General features: G+C 40.3%; 1 protein-coding gene and 1 long non-coding RNA gene across 9 annotated transcripts in view; both read left to right on the plus strand.

Annotated features, from left to right (window-relative positions):
- LOC114449142 (asialoglycoprotein receptor 1-like) overlaps window positions 1-18,745 on the plus strand; it is a 44,386-nt gene extending 25,641 nt beyond the window's left edge. For 4 of the 8 annotated variants that reach the window (XM_028426553.1, XM_028426555.1, XM_028426556.1 and 1 more), the window contains 4 exons: window positions 16,846-17,293; window positions 17,388-17,551; window positions 17,685-17,800; window positions 17,877-18,745. In XM_028426553.1, coding sequence (XP_028282354.1) covers window positions 16,846-17,293; window positions 17,388-17,551; window positions 17,685-17,800; window positions 17,877-18,006 — 858 coding nt within the window. In that variant the 3' untranslated portion in view covers window positions 18,007-18,745. Of the gene's footprint in view, window positions 1-14,214; window positions 14,381-14,956; window positions 15,017-16,222; window positions 16,340-16,696; window positions 17,294-17,387; window positions 17,552-17,684; window positions 17,801-17,876 lie in introns of those variants that run through there. The other 4 variants (XM_028426560.1, XM_028426564.1, XM_028426559.1 and 1 more) reach the window with 4 other exon arrangements.
- A 2,263-nt stretch (window positions 18,746-21,008) lies between these two features.
- LOC114449156 (uncharacterized) lies at window positions 21,009-21,837 on the plus strand. The gene is made up of 2 exons (XR_003671949.1): window positions 21,009-21,219; window positions 21,577-21,837. It is a non-coding gene; the product is annotated as an uncharacterized LOC114449156 (long non-coding RNA).
- Window positions 21,838-22,743: the final 906 nt, after the last annotated feature.

The following is a 22,743-nucleotide window of genomic DNA, read 5'->3' on the forward strand; positions in this document are numbered from 1 at the left end:
CAAGAAGAAGAGTTGCCTTGAGGTCTGGTAACAAGGAGGAGCTGCGGAGGGTTGATGCCGTCATCTATCTGCTGCAGCGAGTTCACACACCTGGATGGTGGTGGAGGCACCATGAGAATCCCATTCTTCTCTAGTGCCTTCAACACCATCCAGCCTCCATTACTGGGTGAGAAGCTGCTGCTGATTGGTGCTGGTGGGTCCACTGTCTCCTGGATCACTGATTACCTGACAGACAGGCCACAGTTCGTCCGGCTGGGTGGTGTCCTGTCTGATACGGTGATGAGTGGTGTAGGAGCCCCACAGGGCACTGTGCTTTCTCCGTTCCTGTTCACCTTATACACCTCAGACTTTCAGTACAACTCAGAGTCATGTCACTTACAGAAGTTTTCTGATGATGGGTGTATAAGTGGTGGACGGGAGGAGGAGTACAGGAGGCTGGTGGACAGATTTGTGGAGTGGGCTGGAGGGAATCACCTGCTGCTTGATATGGACAAGACTAGAGAGATGGTGATTGACTTTAGGTAGAAGGAAACAACATCGCAGCCCCTTTGCATCCTGGGTAGGATGTGATGGTAGAGGAGTATAAGTACCTGGGAGTGACCATCGACAGCAGACTGAGCTGGAGGACCAACAGCACAGCTGTGTACAAAAAGGCCTGCAGCAGATTTTTATACCTTCATTCCAAATTCTAAATTGCACACCTTTGTTTCTGTACCTATGTTTTATATATGTATTTGCTGTAAATAATGTTTATACTGTTTATTTCTACTGTTTTCCTTGCCACAGTGCTCTTAGGGGGGTTCCTGTGAAGCGCTTTGAGACAATGTCTGATTGTAATATGCGCTATATAAATAAAACTGAATTGAATTGAATTGAATTGTTGATGTATGTTTTTAGTATGCTTGAGTGCCTGTATTTTATTTTTTTTTATTTTAGATACTTTAATATTCCCAGAGGGAAATTGTTTAAGGCTGCTGCCAAGCAGTGTCATACAATGACTAGCAAGGCGCCACACCAGTGAGTACACTGGAGGTAAAGTCCCTTGCCCAAGGACACACAACAGTGACTAGGGAGGAGTTGGGATCTTGCTGCTGCAATAGCAACATTTCCCAGCTTGGGATAAATAAAGTATTTATATTCTATTCTATTGTATTCTATTCTATTTCATGTTTTTTGTAGTTCTCTGTTTATTCATGGTTCCTATTATTAGTTCTCTAGAGGAAGCAACCACCTGTCTTTTTACATTGTTCTGTGGTTTATCTGCAGAGTACGTCTAGCTCTGTGAATCAGATCAGACTCAGAGTGACTTCAGCAATGGCCGCGGAAATTGTGTTGAAGAATAAAAAGGCATCAGTATCAGAAGGTGAGTGAAACTTTTAAGAACTTTCAATCTTTGTTTTTCACATCGGAATTAAGCCGACACTAATCCAGCACTATGCAGATGGTGAATGTTTTACTTTAATTTCAGCATTAAAGTAAAAGTTGCAAAAGGCCCCACCTGACTGTTTGATCATGTGCAGTATAGGAACTAATATCTCATCAGAAAGAGCCCATAAATTATTATCTGCTGCTTGTGATCACCAAGCATGTCGTCTTCCAAATGTGCACATAAATGTAACAGAGTGGTTTTTTGTTTAGTATTTTCAATTTATGCAACCCTCACTAGAAATGACAACATACCTGTTCTTACTAAAAAATCAGGAGGAAGAGTAATGAACTGCTTTCCCCCTTTTTCTGCTATATATATAAATGAGATTGGTCGTCCTGTGTTTTTATTTTACTGTGAATTTCTTGATCTACACACTAATTAACATTTTAACCTTTCAGTTAAAAAAGAGGAAGACACTGTGTATGAAAACATCAAGATGCCCAATGATGGGCAAACTGGTAAGTTGGCAACAAAAATGTCTTAAGTGCAGCTTAGAACCAGCTGAGTGTACATCCATAAGACAGCTTTGCTACATTTCTTAAAATAGATTGTTAAATAAAATGTTATCACCATCCTGAGATCTTTGATTAGGAAGAAGTGGACAATATCTGGTCTCAAAATTACTATTTATTTTTAACAATGCAGAAGCCAGTTCTGAGTCACACTAACACATCTCTGGGTTGTCCAACATCAAGAGAGGAGAACAACGTGCTCCTACTTTACACACACCTTTTATCCTATCTTGGTATCCCCAGTGGGTCCATACACTCAGGGGTACCATAAAGTCACATGTCCTCCCCCAGTTCTGCACCAAATGGGGTCAGCTCAGCTGCTGTTTATTTTACCTTATTTAGTCAAACCTGAGAGTCAGGAGCAAAGCAGGAAGGAAATGAAAGGAAAGAAATATCAACCAGAGCTGTCTCCAAAGAACAGAAAACAACTGACAGAGGGAGTGAGTTACCAAACTGGGCTATATGAAAATTCCACACTTCTTAATACATTCAGTATACTTGAATTCATTTTCTATAAACTACACAAACACTAACAAAACACATTACAAAAGATAATCACTTGTAGATATTAATACACATGCTTCAGGGTAATTAGTTGCCTGCTAATAATTCTTTCAAAAAATTAATCACGATTATTTATGGCATTTAGCCGATAACGATTAATTTGAAGATTAATTGACGACAATTGCACTTATGAATCTCTGCCTGTTGTTTTAGTTTTATTTAAGTGCTGTCAGGATTCGTTCCCTGAGGACACTGGGTGCTTTGTCAAGTGCACATTGTCTGACCTCTGTGTCATCGGGAGGAACAGATAAGCTTTATGAGATCATACAAACACAATCTATCTGGGTAGCATCAAATAGACTCACACATTTATTTTTTTTGACAACACTCAAGGGCTTTTTTTTGGATCGAATACACATTGCCCTGAAGAGTCACTGTTAAAGCCAGGTTGAGCCTATAGGCTAGTCAGACCTAGTGAGTTACCTACCTTCCGCTGTTATTACAGTGTATGACTATGTTCTGTTAAGCTCCGCAGTGTTACACTGATATTTCAATAGATTTTTTTCTACTGTAACACAATGACAATCTGGAGTAAAATTCTACAAACCGTCTTATTGGCTGCTAAATCTTCATTATTGACGCGTTGTTCACTCTCAGCAGAACTTGTGCCAGAAAAGAAAGCAGATGGCAGAAGTTTCCAATATCAGCACTTGGCCTGTTTGGGGACGTTTTGTGTCATTTTGCTGTTGGGTATCATTGCACTTGTGATCTACAGTAAGTACGCCCAACAGGCAGCGCATGTACTGCTATCATTCATTTATAGTCATAGACTGAATGCAAAACAAACGGCTATTGTCTCTCTGTGTACTCTCAGGCTTCTTAATCTGAAAGACTTTTTGCAAATGTACTAGTAAACAATAATATTCAGAGGTTTTCTACACAAAACATTCCATAAAAAGAAACAAACTAAAAAGCATCATCTGTGACCTTCACTTAAATCTGCTCTGTCCAACTGTTATACTGGCCTTATAATTATACAACCTTTATAAGACATGATTGTGAAGTAATCAGCACACACACATACAAATTAAAACAGGCAGGAAAGAAGTTTTATTAAAAGAACAAAAGCAACGCTGCATTATTCCTCATTCTTATGAAGCTAATGTTCATTTTGCAGTTGCTACATTAAATCCTGATGTAACTCAGCTGGAAGAGTTAAAGCACAACCAAACAGTCCTGACCACACAGAATGAAAACTTGAAGAGGGACAACAAAAACCTGACTGCAGGAAACCAGAACCTTCAAATACAGAACCAGCAGCTGGAGACAGACAAAAAGAACCTAACAGCACAACTGCAGAACATGGAGAAAGCAGAGATGCAGCTCAACATCAGTCGAGCTCAGTGGACCTTTGATCAGTACTGTAAGATAAATGCTGGTATGTTCAGATCTGAATAATTATCGACAAAGATAACCAATAATAATATCAGCACACAGAGATGTTGGTTATTAGTTGGTCTCTGTTGTTTCAGGAGGAAAGTGTCAGGGTTGTCAGAAGGGCTGGCTGCTCTCTGGGTCCAACTGTTATGCTGTTAATGATGCTCCACCTCCTAATCAGACAAGCTGGGAAGAAGCTCGAGAAGACTGCAGAGGGAAGATTTCAGATTTGGTTGTTGTAGTTAATGAAGCTGAAAAGGTAACTAGAAAACACATGTATATATCTGACAGGCTATATGAAATGAAGTCCTTACATCACAGTTTGTTTATTCAAATGAAATATTTAAGAGTCCCTGATAACTTTCTCTCTGTTGTCCTCAGAACTATGTCACCAAGAACAGTTGGGTCATAGATGGAGTAAATCCTGGATACTGGCTTGGTCTGAGAGTTGAAGATGGGAAATGGAAGTGGGTGGATGGAAGTGATCTGACTGATCTGTAAGAGACACATTCATGAACACTTTGAAGTGTAAAAAGTATCAGACTTTATTTAACTGTCATGTTTATTCTTCAGCTCCTGGATACAACAACTTCCTGCAACTGAAGGTCAATGTGCAGTTTCTGTCCAAAATGAAGGATGGAAATCAGTGAGCTGTACTGAGAAGAAACCATGGTTCTGCAAGAAGAAGGGTTTAACTCTTTAAAGACTGCAGTCAAACTAAAAAAACTTAAATGACTGTCTGTACATATAACAACATCTACATAAGTGTGATATCTGTGATTTATAGACTGCTGTTTCACAGTGTGTCTTAAACATGTTTTAAAAACAAACAAGCCTGTGTTTTGATCATTGTTCTGTATTCATTTTGCTTTTGCTTATCATTTTTAGATTATTTAGTATATTCCTTCCTCTTATTTATTATTATTTTGAGATTATTTAGCATTTTCTTTCCTCTCTCTCCCTTCTGTCGTCTCCTTTCTTCTCTTCTCCTCCTGTCCTTTTTGCTGTTCTTCCTCCCTCCTGTTCTCTGATGCGCTTTGTAGTTCTGTCATGATTTGTAGTCCTGTGTTCCCTGTTTCTTCCTGTTGCGTCTTTACTTCCTCCTGTTTTCCTGCCTCTGTGATTACCTGCTCCTCCCTGATTGTTTCCACCTGTGTCTTGTCTCCCCACTTACGCCCTGTTGGCGGTATTATTCTACGGGCAAGTCAGTGTCCAATCGGACCATCGAGCGATATCACAAGGGGCTCAAATATCCAATTGTAGAGCCTTGTGCCTCTGACGTGATGTATCAAAGATGTCTTCTGAAGACAAGAGAAGTATCTCCACTAACTAGCTGAGTCGTCTACACATTGTCCTCATTGGATCATTGTTCCTCGTCCTGTGTAGCGGTTTACCTGTCGTCGTGTCCTCAGTGGCGGTTTTGGGCACGGGAAGACCGGGCGGTCGCCCGGGACGGCATCACACAGGGGGCGGCACGAGCAGTTGGAAAAAATATCATCTGTGCGGCGGTTTTCTAGGTATGTTATAGATCACTGTGTGGAGAATTGGAAAATTAGCGCCCCCTGCTGCTGCAGGCGCCCCTGATGCTGAGCAGCTGCCGTGCAGAAGCTGTGAGAGGAGGGGAGGGGGCGCGGGGGACAGCTGACCTCTGGGTCTCCAAACGGAAAGGACAGGGAGAGAAGGAGGGAGGTCTCACTCTGTCCTGATAGTATGCGTCACTGCATGTTTGTGTATAGCAGCGTGAATGATCGTAGGAGTGAGAGGTCTTACCGTTAAGATCATTAAACAACACGGAAGTGTTTGCCAAACCGGACAGACAGAAGAGCTGCAGGCAGAGAGACAGAGGACTGTAGCCTGATGCTGGACTGAGAGTCTGATGCTGGACTGAGAGTCTGATGCTGGACTGAGAGTCTGATGCTGGACTGAGAGTCTGATGCTGAAGCTGTCAGCTGGTTTATGAGTTAAATACAGGGTAAAAAGTGGGAATGATTATTTATCATCCATTCAGCCTCTCTTCACTTGATGCCACAGCCTGGACCATCACACAGGTATCAAAATCACTAGTGTGTAAATCACAACCTTTATGCTGCTTATTAAAATCTGAAAGCACTATCATAACAAAGAACTATATTTATGTATAAAATGCAGTCCTATTGTAGTACAGTGAAATATTTTTGTTTTGTCTGAATAAGCAAGGACATATGTTTGATCCAGTCCAGTTGTAGCGCTCTAGTTTACATGCCTTATGTTAGTTTAATTAAAAATAAAATAAACCATTTATCATCATATTATCTATTTTGCAACCTGTCATGTTTGTTTTCTGTAATGTTTGTGCATGTTTGTTCCTCTATCTCTCCTTCATCCTCTCGGTCCTGTCTCCCTCTTCTTCTCCTCTCTCTCCTTCATCCTCTCGGTCCTGTCTCCCTCTTCTTCTCCTCTCTCTCCTTCATCCTCTCGGTCCTGTCTCCCTCTTCTTCTCCTCTCTCTCCTTCATCCTCTCGGTCCTGTCTCCCTCTTCTTCTCCTCTCTCTCCTTCATCCTCTCGGTCCTGTCTCCCTCTTCTTCTCCTCCTCTACCCGGCTGACTGTCAGCAGGAAGGTTCTTCCTTATGAGCCGGATCCTGCTCAAGGTTTCTTCCTGTTAAAGGGAGTTTTTCCTGACACTGTGGCTCTTAAGGGGGTTCTGGGTCTTTGCTTTAAGACAATTTCTGATTGTAAAACGTGCCCTTATTTATTTATTTATTTATTTATTTATTTATTTTTTTGGGGGGGCTCGCCCGGGGAGTAATTCAATGTAGAACCGTTGTGGCCAGGTGAGTTAATTCCTCTCAGCTGCTGGGGAACTTATCTTGTTGTCTACCTATTTAAACAGGCAGGTGGCTGCGCTCCTGTCTCTCCTCTTCCTGTGTGGCAGAAGCTCGCAGCAGTAGCCTGCAACGGGGGCTGTGGTGGACGCGGGCCCGTGGTGCCTTTGCACCCAGGTATGCTCAGTTCGTCCTGTTTGTTTACCGAGATGAACTGAATTTAATGCCGCGTGACATGCGGCGGGGCTGCGCTCCTCTTTTGCCTTGGTTCCACCTGTGGCGTTGGCGCGGTGAGTTGACACACATTCCTGTAATCAATGAGATCTCCCTGTGCTGACGGTGCTCTCTGATCTGCTGCAGTGGTGGTGGCGGGACTGGCGCACCGGACATCAGCGTGGCCGCGCAGCGCGGTGTGGATTTCCTCTCCCTCTGCTTCATCCTTGCACCGGCGGGTGCTGCTGTTCTGATCCTGATCTGCATTGCGTTCGTGGATTGTGGGCCAGGAAGTTCGAACATAGCCGCATCCACACCTGCATAAATCTGAGTTGCTGGGTGTTTGGATTCCTGTTTTGGGTTAATTTTATTGTCTTTATTTTGGGGTTATTGGTGTGTGTGTGTGGATGGGTGCTCCTATGTTGGCATGTTGTCGATGTGGTTGGGCCCCTGTGGTCTGTGATTGATTTTCTTTTGTTTGCTGTACAGGAGCTGTGGCCCAGCGGTGGTGGTTCCCCTTCCCGTTTGGAGTGTAGTGTCACAGGTGTAGTTTGATCCCTCGGTTTGTTCCTCTGCCCCGGTGAGCCTCAGTCTTGTCAGTATATTTTGCGGGGCCATCTCAACCCATCTTATTTGCTAAACTGGCAACTTATATTATAATTAGTTTTAAACATGGTCTGTGGATCTTACTCTTCTTGTAATTAAATAAATCTTCTATTTTTGGTACCTGATCCTTGCCCTGCGTGTGATTCGAACCTGTGTCCTTTTCTTATTTCCTGGTTTGAGGCCCTCGCCTCCCTGGGTGGCGTTGTTGGCACCCTTAAATACCCTAAATAGCCCCCCCTCCCTCCTGAGCTCCGTCACATTCATTTCTGTGTTTTACTTTTGTTCTTGAGTCGAAGTCCTTTTTTCGTTCTTAGCATAGTTCCTGCCTTTTGATGCACTGTAGTTGTGTCGTTTTTGCCATGGCTTTGAATAAAGCTCACCTTTAGTTTTCTTCAACTGTTGTCCTGCATTTGGATCCTCCTTTTACCACCACACACAACAACACTTACATATTGTTCATATTCTTTCCTTCAGTGTGCTCCAGACCAAGAACTCCCTCATACTAGTCTATACAAAATTCTGAAGCACAGATCTACAGTATTTAGAATGTATGAATGTCTCTGACATGAACACATGAATGATTATTTATTCAGTAATGTTTCAGAGAACAGGAAGTGTGAGGTCTTTGCAGACTATTCATCCATTCTCTAGTTTATTCAAAGCATGTGGTTGGACTGCACTGCTTCCAAAAGGTTCTTCCTGCTTTGCTGAAAATGCATGTTGTTCTCCACAGGCTCAGATCACTGCACTGTTCTCACCAGAGCTGCTGCTGAAGCTGCTGTGTGAGGAAGGTGCTGTCACTTTTGCAAAAAAGCAATCAGACGGAGTCTTTCCAAGCTCCATTTAAAACTACAATTTGTACAAATGTCAAGATTTGTAGCATGTGCACAAAAATATAACATTAGTTAGTTTTTTTGTGTAATTTTAGAATTTTTTGTACAATGCTAAAAAAATGAAGGCAACACTTGAACAACTAAGTAACTCCAAGTCAATCATACTTCTGTGAAATTGTGCAGGGGGCCATAGGAGGGCAACCACCCAGCAGCAGGACAGCTACCTCCTCCTTTGTGCAAGCAGGAGCAGGAGGAGCACTGCCAGAGCCCTGCAACATGACCTGCAGCAGGCCACTAATATGCATGTTTCTGCTCAGACTGTCAGAAAAAGACTCCATGAAGCGTCGTGCACAAGTGGGGCTTGTGTTTACAGCCCGACACCGTGCAGGGTGATTGGCATTTGCCAGAGAAAGAGGCATTTCTTTGGAGACACAGCCCTCCATGTGCTAGCCAGAGGTACCCTGACTGCCATCAGGTACCAGGATGAGATCCTCAGACCCATTGTGAGACCATATGCTGGTGCAGTGGGCCCTGGGTTCCTTCTGATGCATGACCATGCTAGGCCTCATGTGGCTGAAGTGTGTCAGCAGTTCCTGCATGATGAAGGCATTGATGCTATGGACTGGTCCGCCCGCTGACTCAGTGAGAGTCAGCCAGATTTCGAAAGTAAACACACGCCCCTTTCTCTCGGAGCTCACCCTGAAGCCACACCTCCCAATCACACTGACGCGCATTACCTGAAGACGAGCTGCGGTCTGTCACTCCGGCCATCATGCACGTACCTCTCTGGTGCGCTCAGAGTGACAACCAGCCAATACTCCGCTCAGGGTCGTCCCAGAGGATTGGCTGATGTTTTTAGTGTTTTATAGCTTCCACAGATGATTCAGATTCTTCGTTTTAATGTGAAACTGCCGAACTAATCGGTTGCTATCGGATTGTAAAGAGAAGTTACACTAATTTAACAAACAGTGCATCAGAATGAAATCTCCTACCCTACCTTTAAACAACTGTCTGTAAATATAACAACTAAATTAATTTAAGACAAGTGAAATATAAAGACTGATGTTTTATAATCTTTTCATGTCTCCTTTACTTTAATATACATATTTAAATAGATTGAGGCTGTGTGTGTGTCTGCTCTGTGTGAATAATGTGTACATGCTGTTTGTGTTGTGAATGAAAGACAAACAGTGGCAGGCTCTCAGTGTTTATGATATTATTGAATAACTTGAATCTTCAGAGCTGAACTTTGACACTTTGCATTGGAGCAGATTGATGAAGGGACCAACAGGACTGATCAGTGTTCTGTTTCATAGAAACATTTTACATTGTTTCTGCCAGCAGAGGGCGCTGCAGGACTTCTCAACAATGTTTCCTCATGATAACTATAGCAAATTTATAAGCACAGATCTATGTACAGTCGATCTAACATGAATACATAGATGATGAATAATTGAGTAATGTTTCAGAGAACAGCAAGTGTGTTTTTAGAGTCATGCTTATTACAAACTAGTCATTCATTCATTCATTAAATAATACATACAACAGCTTGTCCATGTCCCACAGAGTCAGCAGGTCTGCAGAGCAGAAGGTGAATGCGTCCCATCCTGCTCATCCTGACATCATGTTTTGTTGTATTGTACTAGTATATGTAGCATATCATTATTTCCTGTTTTATTTTGAAAGTACTCTGCTTTGTTCTGCTTCACTCCCTGTTGTCGTGTTTTCTGTCTGTGTGATTACCTGCAGCAGTGACAGATGATCCCTTTTGTGTAACTTGTTGGTCAGTGTCAGGTTCTGATTGCTGCACTGTCCTTACCAGAGCTCCTGTATGAAGAAGGTAGTTTCACTTTTTCATGCATGGGGCCTTTCCAAGCTCCACTAAAGTCCAGCTGCCAACAACCAAACTGTGCTGTCATCATCTTCAAAGCAGAGCTAAAAAAGCATGCACTTCTGTGAAGTATACAGTTTTCAGGCTTAGATGTGTTTGACCTATTATGATGTGTTTAAAATAGCTGAAGACAAACTAACTCTCATACAGCTTTAAAACAGTAGCTGTGTGCTGGCTGACTGTTAGCAATGATCATCCTACCTGTCTGCTGTGATTAAACTCACTCTAAAGCAGCGGCTCTCAGTTATTTTCTGTAGTATCTCCCTGTATTTTCCTGTAAATTAGGGTTTCACAGTGGTACTATCCCCCAGGTGGCATTTTGAAAAAGACAGCTAAGAGGGGGGATGCGTAGGGATGCGTACTGTTATTCATTACAATGTATATCAAAACATACTTTGCTCATTTGAACTTGAAACAACACTATGTTGTTTTTTATTTACAGTTCATGTCAAGATGAAGAATACTTTAAAGAAAACAAACTCCTGTCTGAAGAAGTAGATGTAAGTCTGACTGAATATTGATGATTTTGAACTTTTTAATTCTGGTTACTTCAGTAAAGAAGCACAGTGTTTGTGGTGTCTATTGGGTAGTAGCCAACCTTCCTATAAGAATTCAGTCTACTTTATCATCTATTTATGTGGTTGTGTTGTGCAAAACAATTGACTTAAAATAATCATATGGATACCGCAGGGTTCTAGAGCATTAGGTATCTTAAAGGTTGCTGGATTTCAAGAATCCTTTAAAAGTTGTAGAAAAGTTTTGTAGATTTAGTCTGATATTCAACAATATAGCCTAAGAAGTGGGGTTTTAACTTTAAGACCAGAATTGTTTGACGAATCTGTTAATATACTTCAGACTTGTCCACTTTGTTAGAAGGAATTGTGCCTGTGGAACTTTGCTTATGCCTCATCTCTGATTACTTGGGGGTGTTTTACCCTATGTGACCTTAACTGTGGAATAACTTCATCCCCCTTTAAATTCTTAGACAAAACTAACGGACCCAGACCATTCAGCCAAACTTAAAAAAAATGGAACTATAGGTGGCACTGCTTAGATTTCTTCCACTGTTGGTTGCTCACCACATTCCAGAGTGTGAAAAAATCTGGCCAATAATTCTTGAGTTGAAAGACATTGTTGAATTGTTATCCAGCCCTGCATTTACTACAGAAACTCTGAGCTACAAATCTCTGACCACCAACTGTTACTTTTAGATGTTGTTTTTCTTCTACAAGATTGGGTCAGTAATTAATTTTATATATTATGTTTTCAGCAGTGTATTCTAAAGGGTTGGCGCTGTCGGACACACAGGATGGACATATATTTTTAATTATTGAACTATTCACAGCTGGTTTGTTGGCACCCAGCATTAACAGTTTCAGTTTTGCTTCAGTTTGGCCTTTGTGTTTGCTTTGTTATTTTTGTTATTTATTTTATTAATGCACAGTCACCGTTTCGTCTGCTGTCTCTTCCTCAGGCCTGGGTAATATTAATGTTGCTTCCCCTCATCCATTGGGCTAACCCGGGGAATGTAACAATTCACAGAGTAGAATCCTCTTAAGAGGAAGTAACAAAAATACAACCCCAATTATTTACAGGTAAATATTTTTGCCTGTTTTGTTTTTGTACCTGAAATGTGACATTTCTCAGTTTAGTTGTTCTTAGGAAAAGAGCTTACTGTGCTGTTTTACATATAACTAAAAGAGGAGTTTATTCCTATTCTGTGCAGCGAAAGCAGTTACTGTATAGAGGATGAATATAGCAACAAAATGGACGAGCTGACACTGTTGATGGGAAGGAACAGGGACTTTTCTTCATCTTGTGTGTTGTGCTTCACGGAGACCTGGCTTTGTGAACAGATACCGGACTTCGCGCTGCAGCTGGAGGGATTCCAACTCCTCCGAGCGGATCGCCACAGGGAACTCTCCGGTAAAACCAAAGGTGGAGGTGTCTGTTTCTATATCAACAGTGGTTGGTGTACTGATGTGACTGTGATCTCCCAGCACTGCTCTCCTGCTCTGGAATACTTATTAATTCACTGTAAGCCATTTTACTCTCCACGTGAGTTTGCTTCATTCATTCTGGCCGCTGTTTACATCTCGCCCGGTGCGGACGTGCACGAGGCTCAGCGTGCACTCGCGGATCAGATCCTGTGTTTGGAGCAAACATATCCGGACTCCTTAATTATTGTCCTTGGTGACTTTAATAAAGGAAACCTGAGGAAAGAACTCCCGAAGTACAAACAGCTGATCCAATGCCCGACCAGAGAGGAGAACATACTGCAACTTGCACTTACTTTAGTTTATGTTAGGTTCAAACCCCAAACATTTGTATTACACAACCTGTACAAAAGAGACACAGAGAGTTAGATATCTTTTTACTTGCAAGGAGAGTGACCAGAGACTGCTCAGTTACAATCTCCCACGCCACTCTGAGCAGCTCTGGGTTCTCCAAGCCTTTTATTAGTTGGGAACGCCCTAATACATAGTTTACTAAGGGAAAAAGGGTTCATGTATCACAAAGTTTGTCTCAGCACTCCTTATCTTAGTTTCGTTTTACAATGTCCTTGAACATCTTTAACAAGCTCTGTGTGAAAGTGTGTGTGTGTCTTCTTCGGCCTCTGTTCTTTCTCCAGTCTTGACCTGTTGTAAAGTGGTTAAGCTGCACATACCATGCTGTATAGACATGTCAAAGTTCAACTAGGTTAAGCATACCTTCAAACATAAACACTTATGTGATTTAGGTTAACTCAAATATAAAACACTCATGTGATTTAGGTTAACTCAAATAGAAGCATAAATCAACAGGTTAAATGATACTACACACAGCAAGATACTTAAATCATTAGGCACACATAAAGAGTAAGATGTAACTCATATAACGACGTAAGATGTAACTCATATAATGAAGTAAAAGTAGGATAACTTATGTACATTGATTCCAACAGTTTATTTACTTAATTTTATCTTAGTTTTTATCTTAATGCATGTTAATTGTTATATGTTCTTTGTATGCACCAATCACTAAGGCAAATTCCTAGTAATGTGAACCCCCTTCACTTACATGGCAATAAACGTGATTCTGATTCTGATAACAAGTCTGTGTTTTAAATAACTGTTGGCAATAAGTTTTTTTTTATATAAAAGCTGATGGCGAATTGTAGCATTTAAACAACAATAGGCAGAAGTAGCAGCTTTCCCCTATCGAACAGCACAATAACAGATGTTGGACAAAAGTGTTATTTGAATTTGAGTTCTCATTGTTATGAAACAGAACTGGATTAGTGAACTTCTACTTTTGATACTATTGTCCGTAGTTTTCACATGTTGTAATGTCTTTCTTTTTCTAAAATTCAAAAATCTGAGAATGTTGGAGCACTGTACATAACCTCAAACTTTTTTTTTATTTTTTCTTTGGAGTGTGAGTGTTTCTTTTTCGGAACTGGTTTCTCCATCTCTCATAAGTTGCAGATACATTTTGGTCCATGTATCTGTTTTTGGTATTTGGATTTTTTCTTGGCTGATATCAAAAAATAATCTTTATTTGTTTTTAATTTAAATAATAAAATGAATATTGAAATATGAGGCATTTTACTTATTTGGGTTTAAGGAGAGTTCCCAAAATGTAAAAAAAATTTTGATTTTCTTAATCTACATAGAGATACAAAATCGTGAAGAGGAAGAAACGATCATTTTTTTTCTATAGGTTTTTCATATCTAGAGACCGAACGTTGTTGTTCCGGATGTGTTTTCTTCTTCTTGTATTTAATGGAGACCTGCTGCCTGCTAGAGCATTGTAATTGTATTGTATTGTACATTAATTGTGTGAGGGTCAGTTCCTGACCCCCAGTAACCAAATTTTGTAATTTATATTTTAGTACTGCTGGAGGTCGTCAACAATATGCCTCAATTGCCTCAATAACAATTTAGAAAAAAAGGCACTCAAGTTAGTGTGAACCCTTTAAGTTATGATTGCCAAAGTGGACACAACAGAGGAAACAGCCACTTCTCTTTTTACAATGTTCTGTGGTTTAACTGTAGGGTACTTCTCTCTCTGTCACTCAGATCAGACTCAGAGTGACTGCAGCAATGGCAGAGGAAGAGCTTCACTATGCTTCCATTGTGTTTAAGAATAAAAACTCATCACGATCAGAAGGTGAGTGAACCGTTCAAGAACAACTTTCCAACTTTGTTTTTCACATAGACATTCAGCCGGAACTTTATTCCAGCACTTTGCAGATCATGATCATTTTACTGTAAATTCAATATTAAAGAGAAAGTTGCAAAAGGTTAAGCTGTCAATAACAATTATGCTGTGTGTGAACTTTCAAATTAAAATCCAATAGAAATAAGGGCTTTTTATTTAAGAGTTGATGATGATTTCTTTAACCACAACCAGCTCCACCTGACTGTTTGATCATGTGCAGTATAGGAACCTCTGATCAGAAAAACCCCAAATTATCTGCTGCTTGAAATTTGCACATAAATGTAATAGAGTGGTTTTTTGTTTAGTATTTTCAATTAATGCAAACATCACTAGAAATGACAACATAACTGTTCTTAATAACTGCTTTCAGTCTGCTTACAGGCCAGCTCCCCCCTTTTTCTGCTATGATATATATATATATATATGAGATTGATCATCCTGTGTTTTTATTTTATTGTTTTTGATTTCTTGAACTAATTAACTAATTAACATTTTAACAACTGTTCATCTTTTTTAAACTGTCAGTTAAAAAAGAGGAAGAAACTGTGTATGATCAAGTCAAAGTGCGCAATGATGGACAAACTGGTAAGATGAAAAAAACACTTCTTACTTTGCTCAAGTGCTTTGTCATGATCATGATTTGCTTGCCCTTGTTTTCTCATTAAGTTGTAGTCTTTGGTTATTTTTGTTGGTTTTTGGGTGTGACTGGGTTTAATGATGTGTTTCTGGTTGTTTTGTTGTTTGGTGTTCCTGTTTTATTATGGCCCTCGTTCTCCCTGTACAGTATATATTTCCTCGTGTTTTTCCCTCCTTGTGATTGCCTACCCCGCTGATTGGGTTCACCTGTTCCTTGTTGCTTTTGTCTATTTGGGACCTGTGCTCCCCTTTGTCTGTGTCGCGTTGTCTTGTTACCTTGCATGTGTTCCACTACCCCTCATCCTTCCCTCGTTTTTCTCTGTAAAGCCTCCAATACACTGTGCGATTTTGGGGAAGTCTGTGTTTAACACCAAGTCACATGGCTACAACGGCACTGCTCACACTACACGCAACTTCAGGTGCTTAGGTGTTCACATTGAACCGGAAACTAAATATGTCTAACCCGGAGGGGCGACAAACAACATGTCAGAAATTCAACCAATCATCCAATCGCTGTTCGTGCAATGTTAATCGCCTCTCGTGAGCCCCAGTACACTGTGTGAATAAAGACGCACGACAAAGCTGAAATTCGGCCCGACCTCCCAAAAATCGTAAGACTCAAAATTCAGGTCTCAGCTGTATTTTGAGTTCAAGTTTTGGAATTTATCTCTGTTAGTGTTTTTGCTTGTGTTGTTTTGCAATAAATCAGCAAAATAAATCCAAAACCCTGATCCAGCGCCATCGGTGTCGCAACGTCATCCTCTTCGGGGCCGCTTGTAGGCGGGCTCCATACAACACCACCTGTTCTGGAGTTTTCCTGTGCTTCCCTGGGTGGAGTATCTGCCAAGACTGGAGTTCTTTTACCTTGGAACTGTCCTGGCACTGACTTGTCCCAGCCTCGGGAGCAGTCTTGCCTTGACCCTGATGGACCTCCAGCTCAGGTTCCCGGCATGACCCAGAAGGATCTTCAGCTCTAGTGACCTGTCCTGTCACTAGAGGATCCAGTGACCCGTGATGGGCCCCTGTTCCCAAGTTCAGTGTTACACTGATATTTTATTTGACTTTATTGCTACTATATCACAAACTGGAGTAAAATTCTACACAGCTTCTTGTTGGCTGCTTAATCTTCATTATTGACTTGTTGTTCACTCTCAGCAGAACTTGTGCCAGACAAAAAAGCAGATGGCAGAAGTTTCCAATATCAGCACTTGGCCTGTTTGGGGACGTTTTGTGTCATTTTGCTGTTGGGTATCATTGCATTTGTGATCTACAGTAAGTACACACAGCAGATAGTCCGTGCATGTACAGCTATCATTCAGTTATTTGTAATCATAGACTGAATGACGATTGCAAAACAAACAGCTATTATCACTCTGTGTACTCTTTCTTAATCTGAAAGACACATTTTGCAAATGTAAACTGAAAAGCATCATCTGTGACCTTCACTTAAATCTGCTCCATCTGTTGGAATTATAATTATACAACCTTTATAAGAAATTATTCTGAAGTAATCAGCACACACACACATACAAATTACAACAGGCAGGAAATAAGTTTTATTACATTGGCAAAAGCAACGCTGCATTATTCCTCATTCTTATGAAGCTAATGCTAATGCTAATTTCACAGTTGCTACATTGAATCATGATGTAACTCAGCTGGAAGAGTTAAAGCACAACCAAACAGTCCTGACCACACAGAATGAAAACTTGAAAAGGGACAACAAAAACCTGACTGCAGGAAACCAGAACCTTCAAGTGAAGAACCTGCAGCTGGAGGCTCTCAATGACAATCTGACAGATATCAACACCAATCTGACCACAGAGAATGAAAACTTGAAGAGGGACAACAGAAATCTGACCCAAGCTTATATTGTCCTAGGCAACAAGGTCACAAACCTGACTGCAGGAAACCAGAACCTTCAACTGAAGAACCAGCAGCTGGAGGCTCTCAATGACAATCTGACAGATATCAACACCAATCTGACCACAGAGAATGAAAACTTGAAGAGGGACAACAGAAATCTGACCCAAGCTTATATTGTCCTAGACAACAAGGTCACAAACCTGACTGCAGGAAACCAAAACCTTCAAATACAGAACCAGCAGCTGGAGACAGACAAAAAGAACCTAACAGCACAACTGCAGAACATGGAGAAAGCAGAGATGGCGCTCAACATCAGTCGAGCTCAGTGGACCTATGATCAGTACTGTAGGATAAACACTGGTATGTTCAGATCTGAATAATTATCAACAAAGATAACCAATAATAATATCAGCACACAGAGATGTTGGTTATTAGTTGGTCTCTGTTGTTTCAGGAGGAATGTGTCAGGGTTGTCAGAATGGCTGGCTGCCCTCTGGGTCCAACTGTTATGCTGTTAATAACCCTCCACCTGTTAATCAGACAAGCTGGGAAGCAGCTCGAGAAGACTGCAGAGGGAAGATTTCAGATTTGGTTGTTGTAGTTAACGGCAATGAAAAGGTAAGAAGAAAGGTAGAAAACACATGTATATATCTGACAGGTTATATAAAATGAAGTCTTTACATCACAGTTTGTTTGTATATTTAATAAAATATTTAATTGATCCTGATAACTTTCTCTCTGTTGTCCTCAGGACTATGTCAGAGAGAAAAGTTGGCACATAGATGGAGTAAATCCTGGATACTGGCTTGGTCTGAGAGTTAAAGATGGGAAATGGAAGTGGGTGGATGGAAGTAATCTGACTGATCTGTAAGAGACACATTCATGAACACTTTGAAGTGTAAGAAGTATCAGACTTTATTTAACTGTCATGTTTATTCTTCAGCTCCTGGATACAACAACTTCCTGCAACTGAAGGTCAATGTGCAATTTCTGTCCCTAGTAATGGATGGAAATCAGTGAGCTGTAATGAGAAGAAAGGTTGGATGTGCAAGAAGAAGGGTTTAACTCTTTAAAGACTGCTCTTTAAAGGACTGTCTGTACATATAACAACATCTAGAAGTGTAATATCTGTGATTTATAGAGACTGCTGTTTCACAGTGTGTTTTAAACATGTTTTTTTGTGCTGTGAATATAAAATGTGTGTACATGTTGTTACTTTAAAGAAGATAATCTTTGTTTTAGTGAATAAAATGTTTCACTTTGTTGCTGTTTGTTGCTTCTTTAACACTTGTCCTGAGCCTGTGTTTTGATTATTGTTTTGTTTTCATTTTGCTTTTGCTTATCATTTTTAGATTATTTAGTATATTCCTTCCTCTTATTTATTATTATTTTGAGATTATTTAGCATTTTCTTTCCTCGCTCTCCCTTCTGTCGTCTCCTTTCTTCTCTTCTCCTCCTGTCCTTTCTGCTGTTCTTCCTCCCTCCTGTTCTCTGGTGCGCTTTGTAGTTCTGTCATGATTTGTAGTACTGTGTTCCCTGTTTCTTCCTGTTGCGTCTTTATCTCCTCCTATTTTCTTGCCTCTGTGATTACCTGCCCCTCCCTGTTTCCACCTGTGTCCTGTCTCCCCACTCTTCTTAAGCCCTGTGTTTCCCTTGTTCTTGGTTGGGATTGTTATTTATTTTTTTGTTTTACTTTTGTTCTTGAGTCAAAGTCCTTTTTTCGTGCTTAGCTTACTTCCTGCCTTTTGATGCACTGTAGTTGTGTCGTTTTTGCCATGGCTTTGAATAAAGCTCACCTTTAGTTTTCTTCAACTGTTGTCCTGCATTTGGATCCTCCTTTTACCACCACACACAACAACACTTACATATTGTTCATATTATTTCCTTCCTTCCTCATACTAGTCTATACAAAATTCTGAAGCACAGATCTACAGTATTTAGAATGTCTCTGACATGAACACATGAATGATTATTTATTCAGTAATGTTTCAGAGAACAGGAAGTGTGTGAGGTCTTTGCAGACTATTCATCCATTCTCTAGTTTATTCAAAGCATGTGGTAGGAAGGTTCTTCCTGTTTTGCTGAAAATGCATGTTGTTCTCTACAGACTCAGATCACTGCATTGTTCTTACCAGAGCTGCTGAAGCTGCTGTGTGAGGAAGGTGCTGTCACTTTTGCAGACAAGGAGTCAGACGGAGTCTTTCCAAGCTCCATTTAAAACTACACACAGAGGTAAATGTTCACTTTCACTTTCTAAAGATTCTTTAAAATCACCTTTTTGTCTTTGATGAACCCAGCACTGGTGGATGTGATCAAGAGTTATTCATTCAAAAAATATTATAAGTGTTATGTGTATTTTTAAAATTATTTGTATTGCGGCATAAATTATGGCATTAACAATGATCATATTTTACCAATATAGTGTCAAATCAGGGGCCACAGAGCTTTAGTTTCCTTTGCATATACAGGTGATAAGGGGTTAAATATGTTTCTCTCTGTGTTACAGTCATGTTTAAAATGTAGTACCCCCTCTTAATTGTATGTTTTTTTTGTCTAAAAAGATGATAAAGATCACCTGATTGTGAAAACAAACACGTGGTCAACACAGTACCCTCCATGATTCAGCAGCTGGTAGCTCCACCTTTAGCAGCAACAACTTGAAGTAATGGTTTCCTGTTTGACTTCATCAGTCTCTCACATCATTGAGGAGGAATTTGGTCCATTCTTCTGATTGATTCAGTTCATTGAGGTTTTTGGACATTTACTTATTCACAGACCTCTTAAGGTCCCACCACAGTGTTTCAGTGGGGTTGAGGTTTGGACTTTAACTGGACCACTCTGGAACCCTGATTCTTTTATTTTCCAGTCATTCTGATGTAGATTAGCTGCTGAGCTTTGGATCATTGTTCTGTTGACCCCATTTCCACCAAGCTTTAACAGTCAGACAGAGGGACTCACATTTGTCTCTAGAACACTCTGGTATACAGAGGAGTTCATGGTCCACTCAATGACTGTGAGGTGTCCAGATCTTGTGGCTGTAAAACAAGAACAAATCATCATCCCTCCACCACCGTGCTTGACAGTGTGTCTAAGATGTTTCTGCTGAAAGTGACGAGACCTGATTATGTTTTTACACAAAAAAGGAAAAAAAACACATAGAATTCAAAGAGAGAAGGAAATAACTTATTTTAATGTTTGGTGCCTGATGAATAAATACTGGTTGCTCAGTTGTTTTATGTTTTATGGGAAAAGCTGAAAGCAGACTCTGTCATCATCTTTAAAGCAGAACTAAAAACCACATGTCTTCAAATATAAAGTGGTCAGACCGCACACATTCTGTTATGTGAGTGTGTTTCAGAGGAGATTGAGGAAGATGCTGACTATTATAATGCAGCTGCATGCACTGTGGAGAAAAGGGAAAGCACTGCAGGTACATTATGAAGGCAGTGTTCAAAAATGTGTTATTGTTTTGTTACAGAGTGACATTAATGGAAGTTGGACATGTGAGTGTTGAACAAACACTTCCTTTTCTTCATACTTCAAAGGTCTTTCTGGCTCTTTTAAATGTTGTTGAGATGTTTCCATTAAATTCTTCTTTTCCTGTCAGATCACAAGTTTCCATCCTTCAGTGGCTCTTTTCCAAAAATAACAGTGTGCTGGCTGACGCTGTTAGTAATCATCGGCCTACGTATCTACTGTAAGTATGAACTCAATAGTAACTCTATGGCAGCTGTGACAAACACTTGTTCTGTAAGATCCCTGATTTAAAACACAATTCATCTAACTCCTAGCTTGAGTCAAACTTGTTGTTTTTATGAACTTGCAGCCTGTCAGCTCACCTCCAACATCTGACTCTGTGTTTGACTGTAGTTACCTCTGTCATTGCTGCAACCAATGACAAGCTGATCACAGAACTCCACAACCTTCAACTGAAGAACCAGCAGCTGGAGATGGACAAAAAGAACCTAACAGCACAACTGGAGAACAAGGAGACAGCAGAGATGGAGCTCAACATCAGTCAAGCTCAGTGGTCCTATGATCAGTACTGTAAGATAAATGCTGGTATTTTATTTGACTTTATTGCTACTATATCACAAACTGGAGTAAAATTCTACACAGCTTCTTGTTGGCTGCTTAATCTTCATTATTGACTTGTTGTTCACTCTCAGCAGAACTTGTGCCAGACAAAAAAGCAGATGGCAGAAGTTTCCAATATCAGCACTTGGCCTGTTTGGGGACGTTTTGTGTCATTTTGCTGTTGGGTATCATTGCATTTGTGATCTACAGTAAGTACACACAGCAGATAGTCTGTGCATGTACAGCTATCATTCAGTTATTTGTAATCATAGACTGAATGACGATTGCAAAACAAACAGCTATTATCACTCTGTGTACTCTTTCTTAATCTGAAAGACACATTTTGCAAATGTAAACTGAAAAGCATCATCTGTGACCTTCACTTAAATCTGCTCCAACTGTTGGAATTATAATTATACAACCTTTATAAGAAATTATTCTGAAGTAATCAGCACACACACACATACAAATTACAACAGGCAGGAAATAAGTTTTATTACATTGGCAAAAGCAACGCTGCATTATTCCTCATTCTTATGAAGCTAATGCTAATGCTAATTTCACAGTTGCTACATTGAATCATGATGTAACTCAGCTGGAAGAGTTAAAGCACAACCAAACAGTCCTGACCACATAGAATGAAAACTTGAAAAGGGACAACAAAAACCTGACTGCAGGAAACCAGAACCTTCAACTGAAGAACCAGCAGCTGGAGGCTCTCAATGACAATCTGACAGATATCAACACCAATCTGACCACAGAGAATGAAAACTTGAAGAGGGACAACAAAAATCTGACCCAAGCTTATATTGTCCTAGACAACAAGGTCACAAACCTGACTGCAGGAAACCAAAACCTTCAAATACAGAACCAGCAGCTGGAGACAGACAAAAAGAACCTAACAGTACAACTGCAGAACATGGAGAAAGCAGAGATGGAGCTCAACATCAGTCGAGCTCAGTGGACCTATGATCAGTACTGTAGGATAAACACTGGTATGTTCAGATCTGAATAATTATCAACAAAGATAACCAATAATAATATCAGCACACAGAGATGTTGGTTATTAGTTGGTCTCTGTTGTTTCAGGAGGAAAGTGTCAGAGGGGCTGGCTTTCTTTGAATCTTCAGAGCTGAACTTTGACACTTTGTATTGGAGCAGATTGATGAAGGGACCAACAGCAACCAAAGTCCTACAGCCTACAGAGGGCGCTGCAGGACTTTTAGTTTCTATCTGATGGAAAGAGGATTTTCATATCACTTCATGTTATATCTGAAAAGATAATGATTCTTGTTTTTGTCTATTACACTCAATGAAAATGTTGTACTTTGTTTTCATTTATAATTACCTCGTTTAAACTGTCAGATAAAAGTTGATGTTTGTGATGAAAGTGACAGACAGCGGATGTAAAGTCAGGTGGAGCAGCAGGAGAAGATGCTGAGGTCACACTAACCTCATTACAAGAACAGATTTCCTCTCACAATATCTCAACAGGAGCTCTAACCAAAAATAAGTTGGTCCTGCATGTTCCTCTGGATCTGTCTCATTCTGGTCTCAAACTTTTTAAAAAAAGCTTTCATTTCATTGCAAATTTAAAATATATGCAAGTGATGAAGGTTAAAATATGTGTCTGTGTGTAAGTCATGTCTTACATCATCTATCTATGAGCATCACGTCCAGAGCTGTTTACTTGTCCACACGTGGAATCTTCCATATTAAAGTGTAACATAATA

Source organism: Parambassis ranga, chromosome 16 (assembly GCF_900634625.1).
Source record: "Parambassis ranga chromosome 16, fParRan2.1, whole genome shotgun sequence".
Lineage (NCBI taxonomy): Eukaryota > Metazoa > Chordata > Actinopteri > Ambassidae > Parambassis > Parambassis ranga.